Source organism: Macaca fascicularis, chromosome X (assembly GCF_037993035.2).
Source record: "Macaca fascicularis isolate 582-1 chromosome X, T2T-MFA8v1.1".
In the NCBI taxonomy this organism is placed as follows: Eukaryota; Metazoa; Chordata; class Mammalia; order Primates; family Cercopithecidae; genus Macaca; species Macaca fascicularis.
Genome location: NC_088395.1, coordinates 53242958 through 53255193, shown reverse-complemented (window position 1 = coordinate 53255193; position 12236 = coordinate 53242958). Strand labels below are relative to the sequence as shown.

Genomic DNA, 12236 nt, shown 5'->3' with positions numbered 1-12236 from the left:
TTCTAGTTCTTGCAACAGTCCTGGGAGGTTCACATCACGAGCCCCATTTTTACAGACGAGGAAACTGAGGCTCCAAGAGTGACAGTAATGCGCTAGAGGGCATATAGCCTGGAACCACTTGTAGAGCTGGGATTTGAACCCAGGTCTGTTTCCTCCAAAGCTGTGGGCTTCCCATACTCCATTTCCAAGTATCTCCCATTTTCCTGAGCCCGAACCTTCAGGAAATACAAATCCTCGTCCTTCAAGAACGGGGTGGGTTTCTAGAGATAGTGCCAAGTTCACCCAAAGGACCTAGTGGGATGAGTCTGAGACTTGGAGCTCTAAGAACTCTGGGTTCAAATCCTGACTCTACCACTTACCCAGCTGTGTGACCTGGAGCAAGTTATCTAACCTCTCTGAGCTTTAATTTCCTCATCTCTAAAATTTTCCTCTGCAGAGCTGTTGTAGGGGCTAAGTGAGATGATGCGTGCAAAATGAGAGCAGGTTGCTGTTATTATATTAAAATGAGGGTCAGGCACCTGGCAGGGTTAGAAAGGGAGTTGATATACGCTGAGGGTGACCTTAAGACTGAGCCCAGGCTGGGTGTGGGGGAGGGCTGTCCCAGCACACTGAGTTGGGTGTGGCCCTGGATAATCCATCACACTGGCCTCCCGACCCTGACCCCCATTCTCGTCCCAACTTCTGGTTCCGGTCCTGGCCCTTCGCGTATCTCCCCTGCTCTGCAAACTAATGCCTCTGCCTCTCTCTGTCACCCGCCGCCTGTGGCCTCTACCCCGCCCTTCCTGGCCCCAGGGAAGAGGAGGAGGAGGAGGAGACTGAGGAAGAGGAAGAGGAAGACGCTCACCAGTTCTGCTGTCCGGCCTCCGAGTGCAGTAGTCCCTCCTCTCGGTAACTGAGAGGACAAGGGCCATTTTCTATGCAGAAGCAAAAGCCTTAACCAGCCCCTCCTTCCCCCTGCCCATGCCCACACAGATCCCCCATGGGACCCTGTCCCCTGCTTCAGGAACCAGATGGGCAAGCATCATACCCCTTTCTCCCCCCACCTCCTTCTTGGAATTCCCATCCCCACTGCTGTCTCCTCTGGACTCCAGCCCCTGAATTAAAGAGAGCTGGAGCCCTAGGTCCGACTAAAATGTGGGAGAAGCAGAACTTGGAGCTTGGAGCTTGGAACCTGGACCCTCCTGTACCCGCACTCCCACTTCCCAGGCACCCTGGAGCCTGCCACTACTGGAGAGGTCTCCAAATGACATCCCAAGGACCTACCTCTGTCCTCTGTGAGCACAAACAGAGATGCAGGGTGCCTAGGGCTCAGAGGACCAGACGGGGGCAGGACCCAGCCTGTCTAGTTCCCTGTCATTTGTTCCCTTGCTGTGGCCATTGCTGCCATCTCCTCCACTGCTTGAAGGCCTCACCCCACGCCCTCTGCCACTCCCATAGTGCTCTGTAAATATGATCAGGAGGAAAAGGCCTCTCAGAGTACGTGTTGCTGTGTACAAAGGAATTTCCATCAATAAAAGCTGATCTCTTCTCTCTGTCTGATGTATATTCCACCCACCCCTACTTCCCTCTTCCCATCCCCACCAGGGCCTTGCCCTCTTTCCTATTCAGGACGGGGAATAGGGGCCGGGAAAGAGAGTAGGGTTTGACTCGTGGTTTCGTCAACACCCAGGAGGCACTCAATAAATGCGTGAATGACTCCCAACACGGGCAGGCTAACCTTGGACGTGTCACGTGACCTCTCTGACATGTAGTTTTCCCATCTGTAGAAAGGAGAAGGGTTGGATTAGAGGGTCTCCAATGGCTCTTCCAGCTGTGACATTTTGTGAATCTGAGATGCTACAGTTTTAAGAAGCTATGATTATGTGAATTTAATAGACAATGATTCAGTGACACATTCCACTGCAATTGTATGATTTCTATTTCTACAATGCAGTGATTTTGGGATTCTCCAATCCTGTGGTTTTAAGATTGCATAATTCTACCATTTGAACAAATTCTGAAGATGCAATTTTAATATTCTGCAATGTTTAGATTCTTTGATCGTTTACTTTTAAGGTTCTGATTCTACAACTTTAGGGATCTCTGAATCTGAGAGGAAGCCATTTCCCCCCTATGCAGCAACCCTAAATATTCCCTGCACTTGGCCAGAGGCTGGTTCTAAGACTCCCTGGAGGCTGTCAACCGGAGGGTGGAAGATGTCCTTTACGGGTTTGTAGGACTCACACTTTCCATGATGTGTCTGTGTTAGGAGCACAACCGGGAGACCCCAAAGTGGGCTCATACCCCTCCCTGACTTTTCCTCTCTGAGCCTTTGGTATTAGACGAATCTGAGTTTACCTTCTGGTTCTGCCACTTACATCTGTATAACCTTGAGCAAGTTTTTTCTTCTCCTTGAGCTTTGTTTTCCTCCTGAGTACAGTGAGACTATATCTACCTCTCTGGGTTGTCATGAAGATTAACAAGAAAGAACACGAGTCCAGCATAGGGGCTTGTGCACTGTTGGGCAAGTGTGCTGTGATTGGTGGTTCTTATTTTGATTAAGGCCCAAGTGAGAGTTTTCTCCTGTCTTTTCTTTCCTCCCTCCCTTCAGCATCCCTATCACATTGAACCTCTAGGTTTCCTAGAACCTCACCTCCTTCCCTCACTTATTGCCTTACTTGCTCAACTCATCTACTCATTCACCCATTCAAAGTCTCATTTATTTCTCCCCTCCCTCCCTGCCTGTCTCTCTTATTTACTCTTCCTCATTCTACCCAACAAAGCATTGTTTGAGCCCTTACTGGGTACAAGACCTGACGCTAAATACTGTGAGAGATCCAAAGTAAGACAGAGGCCAGGTGTGGTGGCTCACACCTGTAATCCCAGCCCTTTGGGAGGCTGAGACAGGCGGATGGCTTGAGGCCAGGAGTTTCAGACCAGCCTGGGCAACATAGTGAGACCTCATCTCTACAAAAAGATTTTTTTTTTGAAAGCATGACAGTGGCTATGTCCTCTACGAGTTCTCCATCTCCCGGGGGAGATGGGAGATGAGAAATCCTTTGGGAAAGTAGGAAGGATGCAAAGGGTTAAAATGACTGGACAGGAATGGCTTCAGTAACGAGCACATTTTGTTCCTGGCCCAGAAAGGAAGGAGATGTCAAGGTGGGTGGGGAGATGTGGTGTCCAGGAGGGCTTGCTGGAGGAAGCGGTGCAAGAGTTGAGCCTTGAAGGCTGGTAAGGGTTTGAAGAGGTGGCAAGGGGTGAGAAGGCATTACAGGAGACAGGGACCACATAGACAAAAACCTAGGGGAGAACTCCAGGGTCATGCAGGGGAATGGTGGGTACATTACTCTGATCATTCCGCTCTCCAGGGTGTGTGAATGTAGGAGACCTGGGACTGGGGACGAGGAGACCATTCCACCCTTCCACTGAATGGAGAGAGAAGCAAGTGTGGGGGTGAGGACGGGAGTTCAACTACATGGAGGGAGGAGGCAAGTCAGGGTCAGATGGCCCTCCCGACCTATGGGCAACTGAATTGACTGAATCGGGCAGAGGCCTTGTGCTGTGGGAAGGGGGCAGGGTTTTGATCAGCCGTGAGACAAATATGTGTGCACGCATGGTCTCCATGTGCCCGGGCATCCTCACACATGTCTTTGCACGAGGCTCTGCAGGTCTCACGGTCGCGAGACTGTGCACACTGCTGCAGGGCTGAGGAAATGTGATGATGTGAGACTGGGTGTGAGGAATTCTGAGTGTGAGGTTGATTGTGTGAAGTGGTGACTTTATGTACCTGGCAGCCTTGATGTGTGTGTCTGGTGGATGTAATCACAAGGCTGGGTGTGGGTGGCTTTTAAGCATGTGAGGCTGTGGCCTTTAGGGTGACAGTTGTCAGGCAGGATGGTCACACACACACAGACACACGTGATTTCTACCTGTGATCTTCGAGGACCCAGGGTGGCTGCTAAGTAACTGCTGTGTGCTTAGCTCTGGCATGAGCGCCATAGGTTCGAAAAGGTGAATCACACCGGGTCGCTGCCCTTGGGAAACAGGACGGGGGTGTGGGGTAGGAGACGGACACTTTAAGAGAGAACCACAAGTTAGCCAGGGAGAAAGACTGACTGTGATATATGGGTATGCACAAGACACAGGGGAGGGAGTCACTGACCCTGTCATGTTCTGCGAGGGGCAGGAGTGAGTCAGCATTGACTTCCCAGAAGGACCAACTTGCTCAGGGTACTGCAAGATGAAGATGAGCTCACCCAGACCGAACAAGTCCAGGGGTGAAGGGGAGACAGAGGACATTCTGGGCAGAAGAAACAAAGGAAGAGTATGAGCATGGGCTTGGTGATGTGGATCAGCTTGCTGTAGTATAGGAATTGCAAGTAGCCTGCTGTTGCCTATGACACTGAGGAACTTACAGGGCAGGGTGGGAGGTGAGAGGTGGGGAGACAGGCCCGATTCAGAGGGGCTTCTGAAGCTAAGAGTGGGATGCTGGCCAGAAGTGAGGGGGATTCTTGTCCTGTGCAACCCTGGGCAAGTCACTTTGACTCTCTGGACCTCCATTTGGGTCTGTGGGATTGGATAGTTCATAAAGCCTAGTCCGTCCAGTCCATCCCAGCTCTGTGCATCTTCTGCCACCCTTGGCCAGCCACATTCATGAGTCATTGCTCTTGAAGTCAGGAGCTTCTTCCATCTAAACTCAGTCCTTCCTGCTTCTCCCTGGGTTGCTTCCTCATTCACCCACTCCACAAATATTTACCCAGCATCCAATCCCTTGTGTGCCACTGTGGGAAGGCACGGGGAGATGAAGAATGCAAGGACTGTACCTTGGAGGGACTGCTCAGTAGTGCCTGCAACAGAGGGTGGGGTGGTGCTAAGAGCACGAGCTTTGTGTTCAGATACATTTTTGTTTGAATCTTGGCTCCACCAGTGCCGAGCTTCAAGGCTTTGGGCAGGTTTCATCATCTGTGCTGTCCTCCTCAGAGAGAACAACCCAGACCTTGCAAAGTTGCTCAGCCTAGCAAAATGACAACTCAATAAATGACAACTATTATTTTTAGGGCTGCACAGCAGCAAAGCTGGGATTCAAACCCAGGTCTGTGCTCTCCCAAAGCCTGTGTATGCCCACTGCATACCCAGTCAGCTCAGCTCCTTCAAAGGCTTCTTTCTCCCCTGTCAGTTCCTGTGCGAAGCGAGGCTGGACTCGGGCTTAGAATCCCTGTGACACTGGGATTGGGCAGCAGAACTAGCTTGCCGAAGAAATATTGGAGGGAGAGGTGGCTGCAGTCCCCCTGCCTCCTCTCTCCCCTGCCACTGGGTCCAGTCTTCTGGCCCAGTCTGCTCCTTCCAGAACCCAAAGCCCCTGGCCCCATCCAGGTGCAGTGACCTCCTCGTCTTGTCTTCTTGTCTCTACTTCCGGTCCATCCCATTCCCCCCACTGCCACCTAAGTTGTCATGGGGATAGTCCTCACCATCCCTAGCTTCCTCTTGCCCTCATCTTATGATATCCATGGCAACAGCCCCCATTCGTTTCCATGGCAACTGCATCCTGATCCCATCCCCTGCTGGCTGCCTGGTTCCGGGCAGTGCCAATAAAGGGAAGGAGGGAGAGAAGACCTCCCATTAGGAGCAGCATTCGAGGAGGGTTAGTGCCCCTGCCATGGGCAGGCCAACCCCAGATCCCTGTGGAACATCCTACACTGCTTCTCCCCATCTTAGTGCTTTGGCACACAATGTTCCCTCACTCTTCATCTCTACCAACTCCTTCCAGGCAAGACCCAGTCCACAAGCTTCCTCCCCAAGGAAGCCTTCCAGGCAGCAGAGGAACTAGCACAAGCTTTGGGGTTTGAATCCCTGTCCTGCCACTTGCTAGCTCTGAGACCTTTGGCAGTCATTTCCCCTCTTGGAGTTTTTTTCTTCATCTGCAAAATAGGAATCCTAATTCTTCCCTCACGTTTGCCATGCAGATTAAATAATGTGTGGAAAATGCCTGACACAGGGAAGGTGCGCAGTAAGTGTGAGTTTATTTTTATTCTGCTCAACCACCCCCAAACAGAAGGGATCTCTCTCCTGCACTCCCCCAGCACTTCCTCTGTTCCCCAGCCCTGATAACTTTCTGCTTTGTACTGTGGTTATTTGTGTAACATAGCTTATTTCCCCCTCTGCAGAGGATGCTCTCCAATTTCCCCCACAGAATAGCCCAGCAGACAGTGCACATGGGCATGTGTGTGTGTGTGTGTGATCGTGTCCGTATATGTGCATGTCTACATGTGTTTGTGTCCATTTTCATGTGTCTGTGGATGTGTTTTTGTTTCTAGGTTTGTCTGCCTTTGGATGTGTCTGTGTTATTGTACCTCTGCGTGCATGTGTGTGAGTGTGTGTGTGTGTGTGTGTGTGTGCACATGCAGATGTTTTGCTCCTGGCTGGGAAGAGTCCGGGGGGGGGGGGCGGGGGGCGGCTCCCAGACCCTTTCTGAAGTCCAGGAATCCAAAGAAGGAATTGGTTTTGCTTGACCCTGCACAGATGAGAAACTGAGGTGCAGAGAGGAAAAGTGACATGCCTGGGCTTACACAGCTGGTCAGTGGCAGTCAGGACCTGAGCCTCGGCCTGCCCAGCATCTTACTCTACAACAGGCTCGCTCTCTGTCTCTGTGTGCGCATGTGTGTGTATGTGTGCGGGAGAAAAAGAAGAAGAGAGATTTTCCACGTGATCAGCACGTTCCCGAGTGTTGTTCTGGGGGCTCTGACTTGAGGGATTCCACATCCCCAGTGCTGTTTCTTCAGCAGTATGTGTGATATCAGAAGCAACACCCTCAAGCACCCTCCTTTTTTTTTTTTGCCAGGCTCCCTTGTGGGAGGCTGTGCTGACAGCCCGACCTCCCTGCCACTATTCCCTTTGCAACCAAAACAGGGGGTGAGCTCTCAAGGGAGGAATTGCCAAAGAGTGCAGAGCCAGGGGCAGCACAGAGCTGGGAGTGAGGAGAGGCAGCAAGATGTCATGAAAAGCCTGGGCCCTGGGTTTGAATCCTAGCTTTTTTACTTAATAACTATGTGACCTTGAGCAAGTTTATATCACCTCTCTGAGCCTCAGTGTCTTCATCTATAAAATGAGGCTAATGGTGCTTGCCTTGATAAGTTTCAAGAATTCAATGAGCTAAGTAGTGCCTTTGTCCTAGGAATTAGAGGTGACAACAGGGCCCTACAGCAGCCCGAGAGGAGCTGGTGTAAGGCAGCCTGTGTGGAGCAGGCAGGCAGGCATGGAAAGGCACACCTGAGCTGAGTGTTGAAGGCTGAGCAGGAGGTAGCCAGGTTGGGGCAATGGGGCAGAGAATATATGAGGTGGGGGGACAAGTCAGGAGAGCCGTCCATGGCCACATTGAGGAAGTTGAAGGTTATCCCATGGCTGCTGGTTCCTGGAACACCCAAGTTAGATCATGTCCCTCCTCTGCTCACCTCAATCAGAGCAAACACCAAAGTCTTTATTGTAGGCTCATGCCCTTTCCGATTTGGCCCCCATGACCTCTCTGATCTTATCTCCTATCTCCTCTCATTCACTCTGTTCTACCTCCGGGCCTTTGCACTGGCTGTACCCTCTCTCTGGACTGCTACTGCCTTTGCCATGCAACTTACTCTCACTTCCGTCAGCACTCTGCTTATATGCCATTGCTCCAGAAAGGCCTTCCCTGAGCACATCTCAAACAGCACCTTTTTGCAATCTGCTTTATTTTCCTTCCTAGCACTTCACCGCTACCTGAAATGGCAGGATATATTTACTTGTTTCTTTCTTCTCTAAGCCTCCAACCTTGTGCCCCCTATAATGAGACCATTCTCTGGGTCACAGCCACACCCATTCCCTCGCTAGAACATCACCTCCCTGAGAATGTTCTTGTGCATTTTGCTCACTAGTATATTTCCAGCACCCAGCACTGTGCCTGGCATACAGAAGGTGCTCAGTTGTTGTTTGTTGAGTGAGTTATCTGGCACTGTGGAAGGGTTTTAGTGAGAGAATTTAGGTTAGTATGGTTTTTTTTTGTTTTTGTTTTTGTTTTTGAGACAGGGTTTCACTCTGTTGCCCAGGCTGGAGTGAAGTGGCACCATCACGGCTTACTGCAGCCTTGACCTCCTGGGCTCAAGCGATTTTTCTGCCTCAGCCTCCCTAGTAGCTAGGACCAAAGGCACGTGCCACCACGCCTGGCTAATTTTTTCTTTTTCTTTTATTTTTTTGAGATGGAGTGTCGCTCTGTCACTCAGGCTGGAGTGCAGTGGCACAATCTTGGCTAACTGCAACCTCCACCTCCCGGGTTCAAGCGATTCTTGTGCCTCAGCCTCCTGAGTAGCTGGGACTACAGGGGCCCGCCACCACACCCGAATAATTTTTTCGTATTTTTGGTAGAGATGAGGTTTTGCCATGTTGCCCAGGCTGGTCTTCAACTCCTGGCCTTAAGTGATCCTTCCATGTCAGCCTCTGGAGTAGCTGGGATTACAAGTGTGAGCCACTGTGCCCAACTAGATTTGTACTTTTTTTGTTTTTTGGAGACAGTGTCACTGTATCTCCCAGGCTGGAGTGCAGTGGTGCGATGTCAGCTCACTGTAACCTCCGTCTCCTGGGTTCAAGTGATTCTCCTGCCTCAGCCTCCCAAGTAGCTAGGATTACAGGCCCACCATGCTCAGTTAATTTTTGTAGTTTTAGTAGAGATGTGGTTTCATCATGTTGGCCAGGCTGGTCTTGAACTCCTGACCTCAGGTGATCCACGTGCCTTGGCCTCCCAAAGTGCTGGGATTACAGGCATGAGCTATGGTGCCTGGCCTAGATTTGTACTTTTGGTGGTTGTTGGGTTTTTTTTGTTTGTTTGTTTTTTGTTTGTTTGTTTTTTTAAGACAGAGTCTTGCTCTGTCTCCCAGGCTGGAGTGCAGTGGCGCGATCTTGGCTCACTGCAACCTCTGCCTCCTGGATTCAAGCGATTCTTCTGCCTCAGCAGGAGATTACAGGCTCCCACCACCACGCCCGGCTAATTTGTGTATTTTCAGTAGAGACGGGTTTTCGCCATGTTGCCCAGGTTGGTTTTGAACTCCTGGCCTCATGCTCGCCTCAGCCTCCCAAAGTGCTGGGATTATAGGAGTGAGCCACCACGCCTGGCCCAGATTTGTACTTTTGAAAGCTGTTACTGGCCACAGGGTGAAGAATGGGTTGGAAGAGGAGATTGGAGGCTATGGTAAAAGTTCAGGAGAAAGTATTTCTTAGAGCAGCCTCCTGAGCACATTCATTGACTCCCTCTGGACGGCAGCTTTTATTGAGCACCTACTGTGTTCCAGGCCGTGTGCTCTGTGTTAGCTGGGAGATTATCAAACTCTCTTCCTGAGCTGGGATTCTGGGAGTCATGAACACAAATAGCTGTCACGCTTTGCCAAAGCTAACCTGTGCCATAAAAAGCAGGACAGACATGTGCTGTGTGTGGGAGCTCTGAACAGGATCAGCAATAATTTCTGGCTGGAGGCGGGATTCAGGAGGGCTTCTTAGTGGTGGCATATGACCTGAATCTTGACGGAACTAGGATGTGGGGGAATTTCTCAGATTGCAGATGGCGGAGACGATGGGGATTGCATTTCAAGTGGTAGGTACTGTATGAGCAGTTTTGGAGATAGAAAGCAGTGGAGCATTTGGGAAAAGCAGGATCTGGGCCAGGCTGGAATGACAGGTGGATGGAGTAGGGGGCTGGCAGCCAACCCTGAAGTATGGCTTAATGTTTAAGAGTGTGGGCTCTGGAGTCAGACTGCCTGGATTTGAATCCGGGCTCTATCATTAGTGGCTGTGTGACCATAGATATGTTACTTAACCTCTCTGGGCCTCAGTTTCTTTACGTGTAAAATGAAGATAAATTACAGTACCTATCTCATATGGTTGTCTTGAAGAGTAAACAGGTTATTCAGTGTGAAGTGGTAACAATGGTACCTAAATGTACTAAATGGTCTATAAATAGTAGCTGTTGTATCTTGGAGAAGCCTCAAATGCCAGAATAAGGGACTTGGGCTATCTCTTCTGAGCAGTGGAAGTTATAGATGATGGTTCATGCATACAGGAGACAGTTGATCAAAACTGGGCTTGAGCCGTGTGCTGGGAGGGGAGGTTTGAGAGATTAGTGGGCATGATCCTGCAGTTCTGGCAGTGGGCTGAGCTGGGGCTGAACCCTGGAGCGGCGGTGATGTCAGGGCCACCGTCCCAGGCCCCGGAGGGAAGAGAATTTGGGGTGGAGGGTGAGCAATGGGTGGGAGCTCCCCCCAGGGCGGAGCCGAGCTCCAGGGTGCTGCAGCCCGCGACCGGGCCTCGTGGGCGCAGCCTTCACGCCACATCCAGCCCCCAGTGCAAAGCGCTCTGCTGCGAGGCTGGCAGGCCTGTTGCAGCTCAAGCTCCTGCACTGGTAGGGTCCCCCCCAGTACCCACCCCAGCCCATTTCTGCCCTTTGCCTTCCCCTCTGCCAAATAGGGGCTGGGGAGGACCCCTTTGCCTGTTTACCAGCCAAGAGCCTCCAACCTTGTGCCCCCCATAATGAGACCATTCTCTGGGTCCCAGCCACACCTATTCCCCCCACAGCCTCCTCCATGCCTCACCTTCGTGTTCCTTCCCGCCCGACTCCTTCCCTGTCTTCCCCACCTCTGTAGCTCTTCACCATGCAGGCTCGGCTCAAGGCGCCTGGGCTCTGTCGCCACCTGGGTTCCCTGGCAGCCTGGTTGCCATGGCACCATGGGAGCAGTTCTGGTGGAACAACAGCTCTGGGAAACCAGGGCGGGCAATCCCGGGGCCCAGCTCCTGCCACGCGTGGAGACCCCCCTGCCCCCTTCCCCCAGCTGAGCAGAGGAGGCCATGAGGAGAAAAAGGAAGCTGCCCCGCAGGGCTGCTCTTTACCTGTGAGGATGCTGGATGGGAGGCACCTCCCACTGTCGCTGCTCGCCCTGCCCTGCTGCTGGCCCTGCCCTCGCAGCCAGGGAACCCTGGGAACTGGCTTGGCCTGGCCTGGAGTTCAGGCACCAGGGGGCAGGGGCCAGGCTGCAGGGGGCAGGGCTGGGCAGGTGAGGGGAGAGTCTGGGTGGGCAGGGTGCAGGGGTGGGCCTCACACAGCTGGGACAGGGCTGGGAGGGGGTGGCGCTTCGAAGGAGCTAATCTGGGGTGGTGCTGGGACTCGGACTGGGAGGGAAATCACAGCACACTGTGTTGGGGACAAGGCCAGGAGGGGATGGAGCTGTAAGGGGAAGAGGTCTGTGGGGAGGGGTGGAGCTGTGAGGGGACAGAAAAAAGGGCATGAAGAGACAAGACTGGGAGGGGAGTGGTCTCCGGGAGAAGGCTGTGAGGGGTGAGGAGGACGGGACCAAACAGATCCTTGAGAGAAAGGAGTCTAAGAGGATCTTGCTGTGAAGGCAAGGGGGCTGGAAGGGAAGGGACTTGGGTGGGAGTGGGGAGACAGTCCAAGAGCTAGGACTCACCCTGGCCTGTAAGTGTTGGGTCCCTATATCTGTGAGGAAGCTGGGGTGGATGGGATGGGGGGCAGGGATCTGGCTCACCCACTCTCAGTCTGGCCCAGTAGGCCCCTCTCCTGTCCCAACATCCTGGCTCATCTTATCTCATCCCCACAGTGTGGAGGGTGATGCCCCAGGCAGTGACCTGAGCACAGCGGTTGATAGTCCTGGGAGCCAACCCCCCTACCGGCTGAGCCAGCTGCCCCCCTCCAGCAGCCACATGGGGGGCCCCCCTGCTGGAGTGGGCCTTCCCTGGGCTCAACGGGCACGCCTCCAGCCAGCCAGTGTCGCCCTGAGGAAGCAGGAGGAGGAGGAGATAAAGCGCTCCAAGGCCCTATCGGACAGCTATGAACTCTCCACAGACCTGCAGGACAAGAAGGTGCAGAAGAGGCAGTCTGGTTGGGAATGGGAGTCGGGATGCAAGAGAGCGCCAGGGGAGGGTTTGGGATGTGGCTCTTAGGGGTGGAATCAGGGAGGGATAATGAGGCTGGAATTGGAGAAGACTGGCCCAGGACCCTTCACCCCACTGGGGATGCACTCATTCACCACCCATCCACTGAGGCTTATATTCACTCAAGAAACATTTACTGAGCTCCCTGCCCAGGTCTTGGAGATGTAAAGATGAATGAGTCCTGGATCTGGTCCCCAAAAAACTCAGTCTAACGGGAAGCACACATATCAGTTGACCTTTTCAGAAGAGTGCCATACAATAGATTATTTAGCTAAAAAAAAGGTGGAGGGAAAACAAAA

General features: G+C 52.4%; 1 protein-coding gene across 14 annotated transcripts in view; it reads left to right on the top strand.

Annotated features, from left to right (window-relative positions):
- The window catches only part of IQSEC2 (IQ motif and Sec7 domain ArfGEF 2), a 90660-nt gene that overhangs the window by 55441 nt on the left and 22983 nt on the right, over positions 1-12236 (top strand). For 12 of the 14 annotated variants that reach the window (XM_045384258.3, XM_065538564.2, XM_045384257.3 and 9 more), the window contains one exon: positions 11604-11865. In XM_045384258.3, coding sequence (XP_045240193.1) covers positions 11604-11865 — 262 coding nt within the window. Of the gene's footprint in view, positions 1-792; positions 1529-9493; positions 9590-11603; positions 11866-12236 lie in introns of those variants that run through there. The other 2 variants (XM_074029828.1, XM_015443420.2) reach the window with 2 other exon arrangements.